This window comes from Macrotis lagotis, chromosome X (assembly GCF_037893015.1).
Source record: "Macrotis lagotis isolate mMagLag1 chromosome X, bilby.v1.9.chrom.fasta, whole genome shotgun sequence".
Taxonomy (NCBI): domain Eukaryota; kingdom Metazoa; phylum Chordata; class Mammalia; order Peramelemorphia; family Peramelidae; genus Macrotis; species Macrotis lagotis.
The window spans coordinates 384031262-384055007 of record NC_133666.1 but is presented as its reverse complement, the minus strand read 5'-3'; the positions used below and the strand labels follow the sequence as shown (position 1 = coordinate 384055007).

General features: G+C 35.6%; 1 protein-coding gene across 1 annotated transcript in view; it reads right to left on the bottom strand.

Moving 5' to 3' along the window:
- The window catches only part of PHLPP1 (PH domain and leucine rich repeat protein phosphatase 1), a 294885-nt gene that overhangs the window by 151580 nt on the left and 119559 nt on the right, over positions 1-23746 (bottom strand). The window contains 1 exon segment of the mRNA XM_074202041.1: positions 1849-2045. Coding sequence (XP_074058142.1) covers positions 1849-2045 — 197 coding nt within the window.

Here is a 23746-nt window from a genome sequence, read left to right as displayed (position 1 = left end):
AACCAAGGTTAAAAAAAAAATGCACTTTACACACAGCCAACTCCTGAAAATAATAAATTCAAATTATATAAAGTTATCAAATAAGGAAGAACTATTTTAGACAGTGTAAAATGAGGAAGAATGGCTTTTTAAAAAATGTATTCTTGCTACAAAAAAAATTAGGCAAAAGAACTTCTTTATCTTATTCCTCTCAAATCAAAGTGTCAAGGGATGAGATATTTACCAACTGAAAACTATTACTTTTAGTAACATTAGATTTCTTTATTTTTCTTCTTCTCAACTTCCTCTATACTCATACATACCAAAGAGAATGTGCCAAAGGAAGTCTCTTGCTCAATGTCTTTCTCACTCCATTGTAAACAATCCATTTTCACCTCTTAATCTGCCCATGAGCACAGAGTCAAATTACATCTCACATCATTTAAACATAAAAATAAATTGATATTCAGTTCAATCAAGAATTTTAAGGGCCTTTGCTGAGAATACAAAGATAGAAATAAAACAAATCTCTGCCCTTAAGATTTTTTTTTTCTTCTAGAGGGGGATAAAATATGTACAAAGTTAAGGAATTACCTAGGAGGAGGTAAAGAACAATAACAAGATGGCAGCAGAAAAGTTGAGAGAATGAGGTCTTGAAGGGGAATACAGAGGAGCTACATTCCAGTCACAGGAGAATATCAAGTTGAGGAAGAAATAATTTATCCTAAAAGGAGTCACAGAAATGTTTTGGGCATAGAAATAATATGGTTAGTCTCTATTCCTAAAAACATTATTTTGATAGCAATATAGAGAATGAATAAGAGATTAAGGGCAAGAAGACAGATTAGGAAAACTATTATAGTAAAGGTAGGAGCTGATATTGGTTGGTGGCTATGGGAGTAGTGAGCTGATCAACTATTTATTAAGCATTTATTGAGTGCTTACTACATGCAAACAAGAGTTATCCAGGATAAATTGGAAAGCATCTCAGAGCTTGGAAGGCACTAAGATTAAAGCCTGAGAAAGGCTTTTTAAAGAAGGGGAGACTTTAGTTCAGACTTTAAGGAAGACAGAGAAGTCGGGAGGCAGAAATAAGGAAGGAGAGAGACAGGGGGACAATCACTGAAAGTACCTAGGAGTGTGGCATGTTGTAGATATAGCAGCAGTAGGTTGGTGTCAAAGGATGGCAGGGCATTACCCTCAAGGGGAGTAAGACTGACAAAGTAAGAAATAACCAAGTGATGAAGGACTAAAGAAGCCAAAAAGGATTTTTTATTTGATACTGGAGGTATAGGGTATTATTAAAGCTTACATATCAGTCCTGAACTTTATTAAGATGAGTTAAACAACTAGGTAGAAGATAGATTATTGGAGGGGGGGTGGAGAACCTTGAGGCAGGCAGTCTCAGCAGCAGGCTAATGCAGTAATCAAGGCATGAGAGGATAAAGGTTTGCTCTAGAATGATGACAGTGTCAGGACAGAAAGGGCTTCCAAAAGATGTATTGCAGAGCTATAGGCAAAAGGTATAGGCATGATCTCCTGGTAAAACAGGAGAAAGCACTGGACCTAGAGTCGGCAAGACTTGAATTCAAATCAACGAAATACTACCTGATTTTTTTTCTTGACATTTTTCTAAGTTAGATTCATTTCTCTAAAGCCCCATATCAAATCAGCCAAAGGATTCTTCTGTGAGCAAAATCAACCAACTAGTTAAGCACTCCTGCAATGGGATTGTCACAAAAGGGATCAAGAGAGAAGATATCACCATTTTTCAAGAATCTACTCAGTTTAAGTCTTCTTTTGAACATGGTTCAGAAGTACAATCTTTGTATATTACCTTCTAAGGAACTTTTAAAAAACATAACTTACTTTTCCACCAATTAGTGGAAGGACATGCATCTTTCCAGTCAAGCTGTCTTTCACAGATGATACAATCAGGCATGTTCCACACAGGATAACTTGGCGTCTTGTCCATCGGTTCACTGGTAACTGCATTTTCCCTTTTCTCACATTGTACATTCCTGAGAGCTGAATCCGTTCAGAGCTACCAGTGCTATGGGGCTTTCCTGAAACAAAAGGAAAATATAGGTTTTATTTTTTTAATTCTTCTGCATTGACAAGTTACTTGGTGATTTAAAAAAAAACAAGAAAGCAAGGCATTCTCTGATTGAAAGAAATGTGAAAAAGACTGGAGTCATACTTGTTCATATAAAGATCCTGACAGTTGCTTTACATTCACATTCTTCTACTTCAGGTAAAAAAAAGCCTCTTTGTTAATCTTCTGGAGGGATGGGGGAGGGAATCAGATTGTACTTTCTCTTTTTGTTGCCTTTTATTTATTTTATAACCTCTCTAAGTCTAAACTGAGCTTAGAAAAAAAATGCCATTAAAAATCTGAATCAACAACAAAAGGTAAAAATAAAAGATTACAAATCCTGGCTGAAAAGATGACTAGATTTAAAGTCAAAAGGCTCAGGGTTCATATCCTAGATGTACAATTTACTATCTGACACTGGGCAAATTACTTAACCTTTCTGAACTTCAGTTTCTTCACTTGTAAAATGAATGTATTATGTTAAATTACTTCCAACATTCCTTCTATCCTGAAGTCTATAATTTATGTTCCCATGATCCTTAGAACTGGGAAGTAAACTTCCAACCCTAAGAAAGAGAATAACATTCAACATCAAGCCATTTATTTGTTAACTGGCCAGTGGTAATGACACTAGCAAATGATTCCCCCCCCCCCAATGTATATATCTCACCAATCCACTATTAATATGAGAGAAATCTGTTTAAAAGCTAACATTACTGCATCATTATATATATAGCCCATATTCAATAACAGAATTGTGTTAGACATGTAAATGAATTAGACGTGTAAAGTGCTCTGCAAACTTAGAGCAGCAGCTACTACTACTACTACCTCACTGAGAGCTACCTAAGGCGAGAGAGACTGCATCTTAGGCTTTCCTTTTACATGCACAAACATGGAAATTAATCTGGCATAACTCCTTTGGGGCAAGTCTCATGACTGGAATAGAAGAGCTGTCATAATTTTTATGACACAATAGACAAGTTGTATCGACAAATGAAGCACTTCCTCTGTTCTAGGCACGACTCTATACTACCAAGAGCACTGAAGTCCTGTACAGAAATAAATTTAAAGGGGATAGAAAATGTCTAGAATTAAACCAAAACCACAAGTGAATTTCCACTCATTCATTCGTTCAAGTTAGCACATTTAACAAAATAAAATAATATTAACACTAATATAAACTCAATTAACATTACTATATATTTATGTCACATCAAGCAACACTAAAGCTTGTTCAAAGTTTTTTTACAAGTGACTACAATTATGTAAAGACTGGCAAATTGCCTTCTGTGGGAGAGGGAAGTAAGATTAGGAGAAAAATTGTAAAACTCAAAATAAATAAAATCTTTAAAAAAAAAACCCAAGTGACTACAATCTGTGTCTGTGAAAAACCATAATTCTCCCTGGAAAAGTACCATACAAAAAAATTCCTCCAAATAAGCTTCAATCACCTGAATATACACATTTTGACAGAGCTTAAACAAATAGCAAGGTGGTACAGTGAACAGAGTGCTGGGCCTGAAATCAGGAAGATTCATCTTTCTGAGTTCAAATCTGGCCTCAAACACTGTTGAACTGTGAGACCCTGGACAAATCACTTAACCCTACCTGTCTCACTTTCCTCATTTGTAAAATGAGTTGGAGAAATAAATGGCAAATCATTTCAGTTATTTTTGCCAAGAAAAATCCCAAATGGGATTACGAAGAGTCAGATATGCCTGAACAACTATAACAAACAAATAGCAACCTTGGTGGCTCTAGCAGCCCCCTTACAGCCTTTCTGTCCCAGAATAGCATCGAGCTTCACAGCAAGGGGGGGCGGGGGGAGGCTTGGAGCTGAAAAGGACTTTAACCTTAAAGAAAATCCAGTCCAATTCATTCATTTTCCAAGTGAGGAAATTAAGGCCCAGAGAACTGAAACAGCCTTCTCCAAGTCAGGGGAACAGCAGAGTCAAAGCATATTAAAGTCAGCCACAATTTTTTCCATGTATTCAGATCTGATTTTTAAATTCCTCCTTGACCTAGGTGATATGTCATCAGATGAAAGCACTTTATTCATAATTTCCACCAAAAAGAAAGCGCTTTATATTTTTAAAGGACTATGTAAATGGTAGCTAGGGCTACTATTATTTATATAGTATTTTTTAAGGCTTATTAAGCAATTTCCTTACAATAATCCAGTGAGGGAGGGCATACAAAAGTATGATATGGATAATATCATAAGGAAAATGATTTGCAGCAAGGTAATATAACCAGAAAATACCAGAAACATGATTTGAATCCAACTATCCAGATTAAAAGTACAGCGCTCTTTCACTGGCTCACAGGCCCAGAGCATGGAGGGACCTCAGAGGCCAGTGAGTAGGAAAATGAGACTCAGATTTGCCTAGAATCACAGCAGGCAAGTGTCTGAAATAGAATTTGAATCCAGATCTTCCAGACTCTAAATCTATCACCATTTCCAAGATACCATGTAGAATTATATCTTGAAAATTTTAATATTCCATTGTTTAAGGGATTGGGAATGATAGCAGACTACACTTTTGAGTGCTGCTAGAACAGCAGGTAGAGGTTAGACCACAGCTACTCTTCCTTCCTCATTTACAGAAAGGAAAGGAGCTTAAATTCAAAATTGACAAACTCCTATGCCCATGATAGAGGCTGAGACTGAAAGAAATCAGAACAGATTGGGTAAAGAGACTTGTTCAGATATCTAAAGAGCCAGCATGAGTGTTAGAACTCAGATTTCCTAGGATAGTTTGTACAGGTCTCTGGCCAATATAGTCTGGGGCGGCCAATATAGTCTGGGGCGGCCAATATAGTCTGGGGCAGCCAGAAGGGGCAAAGGAGAGAGCACAGCCCTAGTTCAAATCCAGCCCTGGATCTGTCTGCCTCAATTTCTTCCTCTATAAAATAAGGATAGTAACAGTGACTGTCTTCTAGGATTGCTGTGATGATCAAATGAAATAATAATTGTAAAGTGTTTAGAAGAGTGTTTGGCATAAAGTGCTCTATTATAAAAGCTAGCTATTGCTATCATTGTCATTATCATTATTATTATTATTATTAAAAAGTTCAAAGAGAAACTAGGTAGATAGTATGAAGAAGTATTTTCCCATGGCCACAAGTAAATGATTTAGACTTTAAAATGGACAGTTCATTAGCTCAAGGCAACACCTGGGATCTGACAGATTTACAGACATCTTAACTGATCTGAAGGTCTCCAAAAGGATAGAGCAGTTCTTAAGACAAAAGAAGTCTGGGTCTATCTTACAGTTTATCTCCTGTTGAGTCCAAACCCAACTGTGACTTTCAATCCTGTTTTGCCTTCTTCTTGGTGTCCCTCCTTTAGTGACTGAGATCAGATTTGGTGTCCAACACTAAGCTTTCAAGCAACTGGTTCCTTGGGATGGGGCTGAGGGGTGGGAGGTAGGCAATGCATGTATGCCTGGGCATTCACCCAAGTACATCCTCCTCCAAATCAGACTTCCTTATTCTATTACATAAGCATCTTTATTTTCTTGTCAGCTCTTGGAACCTTTGGTTCAAAGAGGCAGTTCTAATTGTCCTATGCGCTAAAAAACATTGGCATCAACGTATTCCATGGCTGCCAGATTAAAGCTGGGGCTGTTATGATAACTTTCATTTCAGAAAGGATATTCCAAACCTTCAAGGTTAGTAGCATTTCTTACATGATCCCAGGAGGAGACAGATGGCAGAGCAAAAACTTAGGTGGAGCAGAGACTGAGATATGACCTCAGCACAGGGAAATAAAAACTCACACTGAAACTCAATTGGCAGGCAGTAGGATCCTGTCACAACCTGTTCAGGGATGGCCAAACTGAAGTAATGACAGTACTCTCAGAAAGTTTTTACATAGCAACCAATATACTTAAATTTCAAGACAAGCTGGGTGTTCCTTGTGCAGTCAGACATCAAAACCTCTCACTTTCATCAAGAAGAAGATTAACTGGTAAAAGAGGTTATAGGGATTCATTTCCTAAAAAGGAAAAGGAAAAGATTTCAAAATAACTTTTTGTATAGGTGCATAATATTTTTGTGACTATGAACTTTTAAAGGCAATAATCTGTGGGTTTTATCTGAAAAATTCTGAGAAAAAGTTTCTAGAAAACATGAACTACTAGGTAGTTTCCCTATCTTTCAGGAACTGAGGATATCTATTTTTCTCTTCCTCTATAGCAAAAAATCTGCTAGTTGGTTCAAGACTACAAAAAAGCTTCAGAAAATGTGATTATTAATTTTTTTTATAAAGATAATAGGGAGCAGCTAGGTAGTGCAGTAGATAGAGCACTGGCTCTGGAGTCAGGAGGACCTGAGTTCAAATCCAACCTGAGACACTTAATAATTACCTACCTATGTGACCTTGGGCAAGTCACTTAACCCCACTGCCTTACAAAAACAAAGATAATAGTAAATAGGAAAAAAAAATAAAACAGCTGGATATCTGAATTTTTACTTATTAACATAAGGGAAAAAATGGAGACTGGTGACTAGAAGGCAAAACAAAGCCAGTTCTCCACTGGGGTTGGGACCATAGGCAAGAGACTGTCCCTCAGGAAGTGTGTGTGTGTGTGTGTGTGTGTGTGTTTCAAAAATCTTAGTGAATTTATTATATGCACACAAAGATACACACACACTCCTTAATCACACACACACACACACCCCAATCCTCTAAATTCAAGGAGACAGACTAAAGAGAAACTTGAGGGAATTAAAGAATGAAATAGGCTCAAAAGAACACATTTTTCCATCATTCTCAATATTCATGCACAAAGTGAGCAGAAGATCAGTTTAAAAGAAGACTCTTTTATCTTTTAATTTAAAGCAATGTGATTTGGGAGACAGAAAGCTTGGGAATGAGAAGTCTAGAATTCAAAGTCTTACCTCTAACCCATCCTGGCTAGGCTGGCCGAAGCCAAACCCTGAACTTCTCAGAGCTCTCAAGCAATTCTCAGATAGAAAATTGCAAATACAAAATTAAAGAGTTTTCACATGGAGAGTTTGTCTCAGGCTTAAAACAAACAAAACCCTTCCCAAAGGCTAGGATTATCACTGGTCCATTCTTTAGTAACTGAAGCAACAACCTCTGCAAAGACCAAGGAAGTGTGAAGGGCTCTAGGTAAAATTTGATCCAATTTACTCTCAAAAGCTAATTTGAGATTCCTATATAATCAAGTATTAAATTCAGGGAGGAGAGAAAAAAAACAAAGTTTATTTAATCATACAAATGGAATTATAGTCTAGGCCCTCTCTTTATCCTATTTAAAAATAATAAAGGGGCGGCTAGGTGGTGCAGTGGATAAAGCACTGGCCCTGGAGTCAGGAGTACCTGGGTTCAAATCTGGTCTCAGACACTTAATAATTACCTAGCCTTGTGGTCTTGGGCAAGCCACTTAACTCCATTTGCCTTGCAAAAACATAAAATAATAGAAAAAGAATACATTTACCTTATAGGTAGGTAAATGCTCTCCACAAATTGGTGGCTCTGATTTTTTGGATAATAAAATACCTCCCAATGTGCCTGTATAAAAAACATGATTAATTTTTTAGTAAGTAGTCATCAACTACCTGACTTTCTAAATAAAGTTCCTGATGATGAAGTTATGATCATATTTCTGACTTCAGGATTAGGGGCTACAAAGTGAATGGCCAAGTCCAATTATTCAGTCTATAGATTATAGAGGTGGATTATACAGGCAGAGTTTGTTGTCAGGAAGACCCTTGACATTCAGCCTTTTTTTTTAGCAAAGTCACTTAAAGAACTGCTTGCCTACCAACTACTTCATAAGTAGGTTTTTTGAAGAACAAATGAGATATTTGTAAAGCATTTAGAACAATGCCTGACACAAGAAAGCTTATACTTAGCCTTCCCTTCTTTTTCTTCTTTCCCTATGGAGGAGGTTGAGCAGGAAACATTCAACAAGTACTTCTTATATGGAACTATACCTCTGTCCAAGTGAATCATACTCTTCTCCAATAGCCTGTATTACGTGTTAGCCTGTGGACATTTTGCTTTTATCTTATTATATCAACTAGCCAAAAATAAACAAACAAACAAACAAATAAATAAATAAATGGCACACCAGTAAGAAAGGGATAGAGTTCCTCAGAACTACCAGGAATAAAAAAAGTGTTAAATGGCTTGCTGCTATCTGTGGGGACTTTGGGGGGAAAAAAACGGGCTCCACTTCAGTTCAAGTGATATTTATGAAGGGTTATTTCAACATTTATTAAGTATTATCTGCAAGATGCTATGAGGAGGAAATAAGGACAAGATGCAAAATCAATAACAAGTCAACGAACAATGACTTAAAAGATAATGAGGAAAAAAGTACAGAAAGTCTTGGGAAATAGATGATATGGAGAATTATGAATAAAAAAATTTATAATCATAAACATTCTGTAATTTTTAATGCTATTAAACCTTGTTAAAGGGTGGAAGGTTCTTTGCTCTTTGACTCCTATTGTTTCATTGTTTAATGTAAAATTTATATCCTATGTCCTCATTCCCAACTTCTAGCTTCCAACCTTCTAAACTGGTTTCAGTACCTCACTCTCCTACTGTGGGATCCTCATCTATCAAGTGACAGCACTGAAGCAGATGACCTCTCAATACCCTTCTCATTCTGAAATTTCATGGTTAAATGTGCTCTAGAAATCAGTTATCCATGCTCACCTTGTTGCTATCAGCAGAAATTATCCTGACAATTCATATTTCACACCAGTAATAAAATAAAATTTACCTGGTATTTATAGTGATCTTACAATTTTATCAATTTAGTTAACAGAAAGTCAAAGCTCAATCAGTGTCATGCTAACAATCTGTATGTTAGGATCTGTTTTATAATTCTTAGGTTGCATTTCCTGAAAATTTTATACAACTGAGTACCCGATTATTAATCAATATTGATGAAAGACGAGGTATACATAAGTCATATTACCTGATAACTAAAACCACTTATAAATGTCAAAACTGTTAAAAAAAATTTTTTCAACATTTTTTCAGATATCTCTTGTAAGTACTATAACACACCTCCCTACCTAGGTAAAAGGAGTATAAGGATAATATAAGCTTTCCTTTAAGGGTGATCTTTACCAACATCATGGTACTCTTCCATATCACAGTGATACCCTTAGGGGATACTGAGGTGTGTCCAAATACCAAGAGACTCCCTGAAGCTCTGCTTTTGGTCAAAGGCACAGGGTAGTAATGAAGTAGTTTTCTCAAGAAAGCAGTTTCTCAAATTCAAAGAGCTGAATCTACTTTATTGAATAGAGATAATCAGTCAACAAGCATTTATGAAGCACCTACTGCTTAACAGCTAGCATCTGACTGGAGAAAACCCACACCATACAATGCCTACAAGGTTACTGTAAAAGTGTACACTCCTTGAGGGGAGGGCAGGGCATTTGGGGCAGATTTGGAAAGAAGCACCTGAGGTGAAGATGGAAACGTGCATCACAGGTCAGGAGAACAGGAAGACAGGGTTTTGTCTGAGGGCAGTGAGGTGGAGTACAGGTCTGGAGCCAGGAAGACTTCTCTTCCAGAGTTCAAATCTTCCCTGAGACACCCTACAAAATCACATCTACAAAATGAGCTGGAGAAGGAAAGGGCAAACCACTCCAATAACTGCCAAGAAAGCCCAAACTGAGTCACCACTGAAACTGAAAAACCAAGAGTGGAAGACAACATCGAGGCTGCAAATCAGAGTGTCTGAGAGGACTGAGGAACCTTTGGAGGAACTCAGAGCAGTTCTGAAGACAGGTAGATTTAGGGATAAAGTTAATTAACTGTTTTAGATTTGATTAAATTTAGGTCAAAACATTTTTGCAGGTTGAAATGTGTGAATTTTGAAACTCACAAGAGATTAGACCTGGAAATATAGATTTTGAGATTATCTGTAACTAAACAAATGGGAACTGATGACATTAACAAATGAAAAGTAATAAAAGAAGAGATCCCAGCACAGATCCCTTAACATATGCCCGTACTTAGGAAACATGATATGGATGATAAATCAGCAAAAGAGATGAAGGAGATTCAGAGAAGCAGGGGAGGATTTCAGAGAGGATCATCAGGAAAAGTCATCTAGGAAAGATTTTCCAGGTTGCAAGGGTTATAGTATAGAAAGGGCAAGATGGATGAAAACTGAAAAAAAAGGTCATCAGATTTTGTAAATAACCCCCTTACCCTAATCAAAAAACTATAATATACATACATCTATGTATAGATATATGCATGTATTATACTCTACTAAAAAAAGAGAGAATAATGATAACTTGGACCCCTAAAGAAAGGAGAGAGATGAGATGACATTTGACTCCATTTCTTTACAAAGGTGTGGAACATTGGTATGGAACAATGATTATAATGTCAGACCTTTTTTCAAAATACTGAGTTTGCTGAACTTTTTCCCCTCCCTGCTTTTAAACCTTATTAATAAGACATTTCTTTCTGGGAGGGGGAAGATGGAAAAGATTCAGTGGGAAATGAAATTATGGAAAAACAAAAGATAATCCATTAAAATTTATGAGCTTGGAAACCAAATTGTATAGGGTTGAGAAGCATGTGAAAGCTGAGGAAATGGGGACAATTAGAAAAAAAGGTCAATTCTTTTTAGTTTAGTTCAAATATGAGGATGGTTTGAGTTGTCAAGTCAATAATCTTTACAAAGCATTCACCATGTGCCAAGATATATACAAAGTTCCTGATCTCAAAGGATTCACAATCTAACAGGTTAAACAAGGTGCATACAGTATGAATTGGAGGGCTGATAGGGTCCTGAGAAGGTCACAGAGAAGTATGGAGGGTTATAGGCATGTCTCTGGTCAATAGAGAAAAAGACCATAGAAAAGGTAAGACTGAAAATTAAATATAAGGAATGAGAGGGAACAATCTGCCAGAGAAGATAAGAAAGAATAAGATCAAGATTAAAAGTGGAGCTTCACCTTAAAGATAAAAGTAAAGGAGAAATTGTGGTAAGAATTCAAAGAGTACTGAGCTGTAAGGACAAGAAGAAAGGTTCTCAGATTTGCTCTAGAGGGGAAGGTGTGGCTTAAATGGAGATAAAAAGATGTACTGGAAAGGCTGATAATTAGGGAGGAGTGAAAGCATTATTGAGCAGAAGTAAGGGCTCAACTGAGATTAGATAATATTTGTAATGGTCCCAGTTAGATTTGTTCTAGAGATTTTCTAGAGTTCCATTCAGCAGCACATGTGGGGTAGAAACAGGAGCAGAGAAAAATACAGTCAGTTCTGCAGTGAGGCTTGGCTTTTTTTTCTTATTAAGATTTTATTTATTTTGAGTTTTACAATTTTCCCCCATTCTTGCTTCCCTCCCCCCACTCCCCACAGAAGGCATTCTGCTAGTCTTTACATTGTTTGCATGGTATACATTGATCCTCAGTTGAATGTGATGAGAGAGAAATCATATCCTTAAGGAAGAAAAATAAAGTATGAGAGCAAAATTATATAAGATAAGTTTGTTTTTCTCTAATTTGAAGGTAATAGTTTTTGTTCAAAGTTCACAATTCTTTCTCTGGATACAGATGGTATTTGCCATTGCAGATAGCCCCAAATTGTCCCTGGTTGTTGCATTAATGGAAGGAGCAAGTCCATTAAGGTTGATTATCACCCTCATGTTGCTGTTAGGGTGTACAATGTTTTTCTGGTTCTGCTCATCTCGCTCAGCATCAGTTCACGCAAATCCTTCCCCGCTTCCCTGAATTCCCATCCTTCCTGGTTTCTAACAGAACAATAGTGTTCCATGACATACATACAACAGGTTGTTAAACCATTCCCCAATTGAAGGACATTCCCTTAATTTCCAATTCTTTGCCACCACAAACAGGGCTACTATGAATATTTTTGTACAAGTGATATTTTTACTCTTTTTCATAATCTCTTCAGGGTATAGGCCCAGTAGTGGTATTGCTGGGTCAAAGGGTATGCACATTTTTGTTGCCCTATGGGCATAATTCCAAATTGCTCTCCAGAAATGTTGGAGGAATTCACAGCTCCACCAACACTGTATTAGTGTCCCAGATTTCCCACATCCCTTCCAACATTGGTTATTGTCCTTTCTGGTCATATTGGCCAGTCTGAGATGTGTGAGGTGGTATCTCAGAGATGCTTTAATTTGCATTTCTCCAGTAAGTAATGATTTGGAGCAATTTTTCATATGACTATGGATTGTTTTGATTTCCTCACAAAGAACTCATCTCTAAAATATAGAGAACTGAGTCAAATTTTCAAAAAAACCAAGCCATTCCCCAATTGACAAATGGTCAAAGGATATGCAAAGGCAACTTACAGCTGAGGAAATCAAAGTAAAGCTTGTTTTGAAAACACAAATTTCTTCCAGTGTGATTGATATTATTATTATTGTATTAAACATAATACAAATCTTCTGTTTATATGCTATTTAATCCAAAAGTAATATGAAGAAAACAGAGAAAACTGTACCACTTCATAATAATTTAAAAGTTGTAATCCTTCCAACACTAACATACAAGCAAACTTCAGGTCTTTTTCAAGGAGCTGTGGGCTGAAGAGGGCTGATAAAACCCCATTACAAAAACCCCAGGACTGAAAGATCAGAATCAGCCCAAAGTTGTATATAATACAACTGTTTACTGTAGGTATTAATGTAAATCTTAACCATTTAACATGTATAAAACTACTACAGTTTTTATTAGATTCCTATTTTTTTTAAAATATATTACTGAAGTTTGTGAGTGCCTCTAACATCATTTTGAGTGCTTTTCCATGGTATGAATTTCAGGACCTCAAGTCTTGTTACAGCATGAACTAACTGAATATGTAGAAGAAACCAAGACAAGGGTATGGCCAAATATGAATATTAGCAAGACAAGGGGATGGTATAAGAAGGGAAAGCAGAGGTAACGGTTTAGACAAATACTGGTTATAACCTGATAAAGGAAATTTGAAGTTTTTTAATGTGGAAATGGAATCCTAATGGGCAAGGATGAGATCTAGGAAGACCCACCCTATATGTAACTAAGGTAGAAAAGAGAAGTAGATCACAAGAGCTGAGGACATTAAGGAATTAGAAAACCCTCTGTGGTAAAGGTAGGAAATCAGATGAAAAAGTCTATGAGTCAGGTATTAAATGAATGCCTTGAGAAGGTTGGGAAAATGGCATGGGGTATAGTTGATAACACCTCTAGGATCTGAATTTGGAAACTGAAATAAAATGGCACTTCACTAAAAATATTTTATAATTCACTTTTCAAAAATTCCCATCATTTTGTTCCCAATCTGATGAAGTTTTTATCTTGTAACTAATGGGGTCATGAAACTTCACACTAGACATTAGAAAGAACAAGATCTCTAGTATTCTAACTAAAGTATGAAATAATGCCTGTATGATGGAACTGAAAAGCTGAGTAAAAATATTTTCATTTAATTCCAGGAATGCCTAAATGTTTTTTGTTCATTATGTAAAAGATTAACTGAGGAATATACCATTCCCCAGAAATGAAAATGACTAGGGAAATTAAACTTCTCCCACAGCTGATAAATTCTCTCCAACTTAGAAAAATAAAACTCCAAAATAAAAATTCTTAAATCCTTCTGGTCACTTACAAAGGGAGAAAAGATTCTATTTAAAGTTATTTGGGGGCGGCTACGTGGCACAATGGATAGAGCACTGGCCCTGGAGTCAGGAGTACCTGAGTTCAAATCCGACCTCAGACACTTAATAATTACCTAGTTGTGTGGCCTTGGGCAAGTCATTTAACCCCATTGCCTTGCAAAAAAACTAAAAAAAAATTAAAAATTAAAAAATAAAGTTATTTGGCATTTCAGGTGGCAATACTAGAATCACAGACAAATGAATAACAAGATCTAATGACTACAACATAGAAATGGCATTCAAGAGAAATCTGTGAAACTGATGATTAGATTTGACTATTATACAGTAACATGAGGGGAAGCACCAAGAGATTTAAGATTAGTTGCTTTTCAAATATCAGAAAATAACTCTTAAAAGGAGCTGGACCCAATTAGATTAAATCAAATATCTAATAAATATATCTTTTTTTAATTGACAGTGAGCAGGTGCTATTAGTCTCACAATTCTCAAACAACCTTGGTTTTTACTTAAACAGTACCATTTCCCAGGAAGATAAAAACCCCTCATACTACTACCAGGGTCATCATCTTTGAGCTGTAGTTGGAAGTAATAGTTTGGAGTAGTTTTCAAGAAACAGCTAAGCTGGGGCAAGGGAAAGAGAGAAACCAGACAGCTTCCTAGTCTCTTCCAAGTCAGGTTTGCACTTCAGTATTTTTTTTATTGGAAGAATAATGAATTCTCAAACCAAGCCCACCCATATTCAAATGTAAACATCAAAATACATTCCAGAATCAATTATTTTTCAATTACCTTTACCAAATTTTTCCTTTAATAGCAAATAAAGAAGAGTAGACAGTACAATTCCCTCTGTATGAGGGATGAGGGCCCAACAGACAGTTCAAACCACAAAAGAGATTCAGCCAAGAAACTTTGTACTTATGCAATATTTTGGATTTTCAATGTCTATATAAACATTTTTATAAGATATTGCTCCAAAAGACTTGATCCAAAAATAAGTTTTTCCCTCTCTCCTCTGTTTCATATTTCTTAGGTGGGCCAACTAGGTACCACAATGCTCCCTCTGAAGGTGACTACATTATATTCCTAGATACAAGGATCTATATTGAATAATATTGATGATGACAATAATAAGGAAAACAACAATAATAATATAATAAAAATAAATAGTACTTCTAAAGTTTATAGAATTCTTTATAAATATTACCTCATTAGAGTCTCTTAATAACCCTGAAATAGATGCTACTATTATTAGTATTTTATACATGAGGAAACTAAGGTAGGTAGAGGTGAGGTGGCTTCACACTATTAGTAAATGTCTGTGTCAGATATGCTTTCATTGGTTTCAGGTCTTCTGGATTCCAGGTCTGGAGTTTTATCCACTGAATCACCAAACAGCCTGCCTCAGTGTTAACAAGGACAAGCACACAGTAGGCACTTAAAAAGTAGCACTTCATTGGATTTTCGATCTTAGATTAGGGCTATAAGGGACATCAAAAGCATATAGTCATTCTAGAGATCAGGAAACTGAGGCCAAGGAACTTGCTGGAAGTCACATATGTGAGTAAATTTCAGAAGTGGAATTCAAATTCATCTCCTCTGACTCAATGCTCTTCCCATTATGCTTAAGTGTTTGCATTGTTGATATAGATTTAAGACCTTCAGGAAAGATGGCTGCAATGAAATTATGCTTCCCAAAGAGCTCTCTGGGGAAGGATTCCACAATCTTCTTTAACAGGCACATTCCTGAATATGTTTCCACAAAAATTCTAGGCTATCTCCCACATTGTCTTTGGAAAAGCCACAAGTATGCATGCGACAACAGACCTTAACGTTAAAATCAATCTATACCCACCATCAGGAAAGAAACTTTTTTTCACACTGGAACTTATAAAAGCTGAAAGAAAATTGAAGGGTCACCTAGACAATTAAGTCTTATTTTATAAAGAAGACATTTTAGTTCAAAAAGCTTAAGAGATCTTAGCAGCAGCCAGACTTAAGAAATAGGAGTACTGGGTTTGGAAGAGTTGGATTCAAATTTAATCTCTGATACCCACAGTATGTGATCATTTTCAAAGCACTTAACCTTCCTCAACCATAAAATGGGATAATTAATAATAGCTACTGCGCCTATTTCACAGGTCTATTGAGAAATTCAATGAAACAATTCATGTCAAGTCTTGCAAATTTTAATGTAGTAGACACAAAACATCTACCTAAGCTAATATTATTCAAGGGTCACAGGTGAGCAAATCCCAACTGAACTGGGAGTCGACTAGGATCCTCTTGCCATCAGATCCAGTATGTTTCTGTACTATTCTGCACATTTCTGAATTAAAAGATAATGATTATTAGATTATTTAGCACGTAATGTCACTGTAGATACACAGTAGAAAGGACAGTATACAAAGGCATAAGCCAGAGGAAAATGATGAGCAGTCACACACTTATAAAAAGCAATGTAAAGAAATATTAATTTAAAGAAATAATTACTTTAGTTGTGTCCCTTTTAACTGCAGTTGTTTAGTTGTTTTTCTATTGAGTCTAATTCTTCATAATCCCTTTTGGGGTTTTCTTGGCAAAGTTATCAGTGTGATTTGCCATTTCCTTCTCCATCTCATTTTACAGATGCGGAAATTAGGCAAACAGGGTTGAGTGACTTGTCCAGTCACACATCAAATTTGAACTCACAAAGATACTTTTTCCTCATTCCAGGTGCAACAGTCTATCCACTGCACTACTTTTAACTAGGAATTTCAAATAGCCACAATCTACTTCTTATACAAGTTAATATCAAATTTACTTAAAACACCAAAGTCCAAAGAATGTTCTCAGATTAGATTCAATGTATAGCTATCTCCCACTTTTAATTCTACTTGAAACTTAAAAATATCTATCATTTTCACTACTCTATACTTAGCAAAATAAGAAAGTGACTTAGGCATTTTTAAAAAAAATCTTTAAAACTAGGTATGAAACAAAAATAATTTTCTCTGCTTAACCTAAAAACTCAAGAATACATTTACTATTCTTAGATAACAATGGCTTCACAACATCAGTTACAAAATGCTATATATGATTTTGATTTTTTTTTTCTCCTGGCTCATAGCCAAATCAACTTCATGAAAGTATGCACATTATAACACACCCAGATAAATTTTAGTACTATTAGTATGTTAGGTACTCTACTGAATGATTCTAAGGTCATTAAAAGTAATCCAAATTGCACCTATTTATTCATACACACACAACACACAGACAGTTTTATCAGACAACCCCACCCCCAACACCTTGGAAACTAATATCCCTAAGAGGAAAATAAAGCTATCTATAATGGTATAAACTCAAGAGATGTTTCTGCACTCTCTCTCTCTCTCTCTCTCTCTCTCTGTCTTTCTCATTTTTTAATTAAAGATTTTATTTATTTTAAGTTTTACAATTTTTCCCCATCTCACTCCCCCCCCACAGAAAGCAATTTGTCAGTCTTTACATTGTTTCCATGTTGTACATTGATCCAAATTGAGTGTGATGAGAGAGAAATCATATCCTTAAGGAAGAAACATAAAGTATAAGAGATAACAAGATCAGACAATAAGATAGCAATTTTTTTTTTCTAAATTAAAGAGAATACTCCTTGGACTTTGTTCAAGCTCCTTATCTGGATACAGATGGCTTTCTCCATTGCAGACAGCCCAAAATTGTCCCTGATTGCTGCACTGATGGAGCGAGCAAGTCCATCAAGGTTGATCATGGCCCCCCCATGTTGCTGTTAGGATGTACAGTGTTTTTCTGGTTCGCCTCATCTCACTCAGCATCAGTTCATGCAAATCCCTCCAGGCTTCCCTGAATTCCCTTCCCTCCAGGTTTCTAACAGAACAATAGTTGAACTCTCTCTTAATGAAGGCAATTCTTATTTAACAAATTGACTTGGAAGTAACTTCCAAGGTCACCTGGATTTATCCATACCCACCTGAACAAGAAAGAATTCTCTTTTAACATCATCAGAAAGTGACTCCAGAGCCTCATCACAAGACTTCTAATGAAGAGGGGCAACCAATAGCTCTGATTTGTTAGAAAATTTTTCCCTACATTGAACTAAATTTGTCTTAAGGTAACTTTGAGAATACCCCTAGATATGATGGGCAAATTACAAACTTGGGTTCATTTCTCAGACCTACATCTGTAGACTCTTACATAAATTAGATGTTACTCAAACTAGACTATTAACACAATTGTAAAGAAAAAAATTTTTTTAATTTAAGGAAAGATGAAGACACTATGACTGCTAACACTTCACTTAAGATTGGAAAAGATGGATCACAATGGCTCTTTCCAAATATTTCCCCTTCTCATAAACCCAAGCATCTGCAAGGAAAACAAACTTAACCTTGGTATTTACACTCTCTTTTTTCCATTATACAACTTGTTAGAGGAGAAGGTAACATTTCTGAAACTCTTTGCTAATGTACCAAGATAAAAAGACAAACAAATAAACCAAAAACAAACAAAACCATCAGATAAACAGTATCATCTGGCTTTCTCCTGCCACAGTTCAGTTCCAGGTTACAGATAGGTAAACAAGTAGGGTAAATTTAAAACATTCTGGTAGATCTTATATTAAAGAAAAAGATGCTAACTTAAAATTTGTTCATTTCCAGCTGTTACTTACTATTCAATGACTGACACAGAAGTGTTCTCTGACCTAAGCTATTCACAAGACAAACAATCTCAATCACATAAAAGTCAACTTTGTATTTTCACTCAAATCATAAAACAATGCATTGTATTGCACCAGTACATAACATGAGGTCATACTTCTCAATGCTTTAGAACTAAAAGGAAGTTTTGATTTCAGTAGCACAACAAATGAGAAAACCTTCTATCAAAAGTAAGCTTTGATAAGCAACAAATCAAATATTAAAAGAAACTGTCAGTTTAGAAATTGTAAAATTGAGCCAAATGACCAGCACAAAAATTAAAGAAAACTTTTTACTAAGGACTGAGAAAAACTGCTGGCAGACCATGTGTAAAGCTCCCAAAGTAGAAAGGAGAATTGAAGGAGGGAAGTGTTCAGTCATATTACCAAAACTGGGTGCCACAGTACAGTATCCTACTCTCCTCATGTCCAGAATATTCTTTCTATAGGTTAAGAGCTCTTCAATATGCCAATCAATGTGGGCAGCAGAGGGTATTGGTTTTTATGGGTTGGTGTGAAGAACACTGTATTTAGAGTCAAAGGTCTTAGTTTTTTTTAAGAATCCCAGCTTGGCTATGAGATATATATATATATATATATATATATATATATATAATGACACTGTGCTAAATACCAGGGGAAATAAAACAATCTAGGTTCTATTGGTAAGATGTTTGAAGAATAGAAGGTAAAATTAGCATTTACACAATTGTATATAATACAAAACAACAGAGACATAAAATGCTATAAGAATTATGAGCAGAAGGATCATTTCTGGTACAGAAATTAGGAAAAGCTTTGAAAGAGGTAGCATTTAAGCTAGGACTTTTAAAATATATTAGATTTCAACAGGTATAATAGGAGCAGGGGGGAGAGAGAATATAAACTGAATAGCAGAAACACCATAAACAAAGATACAAGGACAAAACCAACTGAGAAACTACTGCAAAAGAAAAGAGTTCAGAAAAACTTTTTTTCAAACTTTTGAGAGTTAATTATGGTTAAGTGACTTCCCCAAGGTCATACATTTGCCCAAGGTTAGTAAGTTTCAAAAAATCTGAGGCTGAATTTAAACTCAGGCCAGTTCTGACTCCAGAGCTAGCTCTATTCACTGTGCCACCTAGCTGTCCCTAAGAGTGTAAAATAAATCTGGAACAGTATGTTGAAGTCAAATCTTCAAAGGGTCCTAAATAACAAGTCTTAGAGAGGCTAGACTTTATTCAGTGGTCAATTTGACTATTAATTAAGAACAAACAAGGCAGAAACTTTTCATGTCAGGGGAAAGGGATGTGTATCAAGTAGCAGTCTAAGCAATTTTCTTGACAGGTTTGATTTTTATGGGTATGTAGGTCCTCACTCCATGCCTTCACCTGAGCTACCTGGAGTCACTCCAGTTCAGGCCTTCTCCTGATTCATCTGAGGGTATCAGTCAGTCTTGCTCATCTGATGTTAAGCATCATTCTGTTATGATTTGTAAAGGGAAACAGAACATTCAGAGGCTAGAAGGAAGCAGAATGATTTGATGGAAGGTGCAAAAGATTAGGAATCAAAGTACCTGCATTCAAATCTTATTCACTGATACTATCCATGGGAACTTATGCAAATCTTACCTTTTCTTGTCTTTAGCTTCCTCATCTATAAAATGAGATTAGTTTCCCCAAAGGTCAAGGTCCAAATCCTAAAATCATTTTATCAATTCTCAATCATGTTGCTGGTAACATATCTTTCCATGGCCCTTAAGGCCAACTGCAATTTATTCTTCAGAGATCATGTTATCTATGCATGATTTCCAGTCAATGGAATCTTTATTCTATTAGGATTCTGTAAAGGATATTCTCTCCTTATCCTTGTGAAAATCTTAAGTGAACATGTGTCTGATTTATCTCTAATTTGATACTCAGCAAACTATACTGAATGAAGTTACATCCCAGGTCCTATCTGTCAGAAAACTTTATGGGATTTTTCATATATAAATAGGAAATAATTGGGGTAACAAATGCCTTTAAGATTTTTATTCTTCTGAGCCAAATTCTTTTAAGAAATCAACCATCAACTAATATAAAGATACTCTGAACTCCTCAGTTTTGATTACAAAAATATGGTTTAGTTTGGGAAATAATTTGTAAAAGCCTGCCCAGTACCTTTATTCTCATATTTTTAAGGATATCCTCAAGTTTTCCATGTAATTTTGTAAAAAGTTTGGAAATTATAAAATCATATGAGATGCTAGTTGCTGGTATCCTCTGAGTTATCATTCTTCCAAAGAGATAGCATTCACAAAGTTTTCCAATCATTTAAAATTCCCTCTGCTGAAGTATCCAGAAAATTGATATATCTTTGAAATTTTATCATCTTCAGCAAAGTTTTCATTTATATGGGAAGAATCATTTGATACATTAAAATTACTAATGAAGACAACATCCCATCAGTTAAATAAGCCTCTAAGCTGAAAATTGAAGTGACAACATAAATAATACATAAATTTGATCACAGTGAACAGAATTTAGAATACATATATCATAGCATTTGAGTCCAGTTCTCCAGTTTACAAATAAAGGCACAGAAAAGCTAACTGACCAATCAAAGGCCAGAAAACTAAGTGGAACTGTGATATGAATCTTAGTCTTTTGAGCCATATGCAATACTTTTCCTAAAAGCATATAATGCAAAACTTACTGATTACAGAATCAGAGGACCTAGGTTTAAATCTCACTTCTGATTCTTATTATTTGAGTGAATTATCTTGAGCCTTGAAAAATAAGGCATTAAACCAGATGATCTTAGAAGTCCTTTCCTGATACATATGTACCAAAACATACTTACACATAAATATGCATAAATATATATATATATGTGTGTATTCCAATGAACAGGACGCTTAATTGTAAAGAAAATCTCAGTAACATGGATGTATAATGACTATTACAAAAAGGACCAATTTTCCATACTATTAACAATAAAAGGGGGTGGCTAGGTGGTGCAGTAGATAGAGCACCAGCCCTGGAGTCAGGAGTACCTGAGTTCAAATTCGAACTCAGACACTTAATAATTACCTAGCTGTGTGACCTTGGGAAAGCCACTTAACCCCACTGCCTTGCAAAAAAAAAAAACAATAAAAGGAATCAAATTTTCCTGAAATTTCAATGAGCATATTAATCCTAGAAATTTTTGCTTATTTATATTACAGTAAAGAAATAATGTGAAAGGGGCAGAGATCTCCAAATGAAATCAATTTTAAATTTGCTTGTGGCTTTATTTAATACTAGAAAACAAGAAAACATTGTCCAGTTTTGCACAACTTCACTAAAATAAATCTGCAGACTCAGCATATCATGTAGTTGTTTTAAGGGAAAAGAACATGTTGAGATTTCAATGGGATCTGGCCCACTAACATATGTATAATTCTGTCTAAATCAAGATGTTCTTTCCAGGCTAGAATTTCCAGGACTTTCAAGCAACTAACTACTAACTACTAACTACTAACATGTATTAATTCCATCGAGAGTCTTACAGTTTATAGAACTCTAACCTTATGAGGTTATGGTTAAATGCAAAATGTGAAATTCAACTGAGATAACTGCAGATCTTCCCATTGCAAAGGTATGAGCTGAACATATTCTTCACTTCACTTCTCTCCAGATTCCATCTTTTTGTCAAAGGCCTTCTCCCTCCCTCAAGGGAATCTTCTCTACTTCCCTTTTCAGGAAGTCAAATACTATTTATGAAGTGCCTACTTTGTTTCAAGAATCATGTTAAGCATTGTAGATATTAAAAAAAGGAGAAGAAAAAAAATAAACAACGTCCACCTTTTCAGGGAGTTCTGAATCTAATGGAGGAGAAATCATGAGAACCACCACATACAGACTGGATAGAATGGGAGTAATGTCTTAAGGCAAAAATTAAGGAGGACCAGGAGACAGAGGTGAAGAGGGAAATTGTTCTATGAATGGGGGGCACCTAATGAAATACCCATAATCAGAAGAGTGTTTTATGGTAAGGAGAGTATTTTATGGTAGGAACAGCAAGAAGATCTGTGTAGATGGTAGATCATACTCTGGAGGGAAAAGTGATAGGAAGATCAGAAAGATAGGAAGGGACCACATTATGAAGGAATGCAAAAGTCAAACATAAGATTTTATATTTGATTCTAGAGACAATGAGTAGCTACTGGAATTTTATTGACTAGGAGCTGACATAGTCAGATTTACACTTTAGAGAGCTCAAGTTGACAGATCAGTTAAGAATGGTCTGCAGGAATGAGAGACTAGCAACAGGCAGACCAAGCAAAAGATGGATGCAATGGGCTGGGTGTAAGGTGATTGAAGCTCCAGCAATGAGAAAGAAAAGGGAAAAGTACAAAAGACATTATGAAAGTAGAACTTGACAAATTATTGAATACGTGGGGTAAGAGAGAGAAAAGGAGACAGAAAAAGAAGTAAAGATGACTCCTTGGATGGAAAGCCTATAAGCTTAGGGAAATATTGGTGCTCTTGACAGTAATTAGTAAATTAGAGAGGGAAGGTTTGGGGTAAAGATGATGGATTCAGTTATGGGCAGTTTTAGTTTAAGGTACAAGGTATAAGACATTCAAGTCAAGATGTAAAAGAGGCAGATAGACTTGAGATCAGAAAAGAGGTTAGGGCTAGACAAATAGATTTGAGTCCTTCTGAATGGAGAACTGGATCCATGGGAGGTAATATAATCACCAATGGAAACAGAGGGAAAAGAGAAAAAGGCCAGGGCAGAGACCTGGAGAGAAGGGGGGAGCTGCAAAGATACTCATGGTTATTAGGCAGGATCACAAACATCAAAGAAAGAAGACTGAAGAAAGGTCAGATAGGTAAGAAGAAAACCTCCCCCAATCTCTTTTCTATTTGATACTAAGTTCCTCAAGGATAGGGACTATCATGATTGTTTATATTTGTATCTAACAGGGCTTAGCAACATTGCTGGCTCAGCAAGTAATTAATAAATGCTTTATCTTTCTACACTATGAAAGAGATTTATATCTGATCAAATCTATCTAAACGAGAAAGATAAAAAATTACTATAATAACAATATCAAAGATAAGGCAGAGGTGATAAGTTTATGAAACTTTATAAAACAAAAATGCAATAACAAAACTACATTAATTTATACTCCATGAAATCAAAATTCAAAATTCCATTGAAGCTTAGCTGGAACTTACCTTTGAACTTTGATATGTAGACCAATTAAGAAGAATTATTTACCTTCTTAAGAGAAACTATATTCAAGCATTTGAATGTTAATATTTAGCATGTTAATACTGTATAGTATATAGTCTGTTAATTATAAGAAGTTATTAAACTATTTCC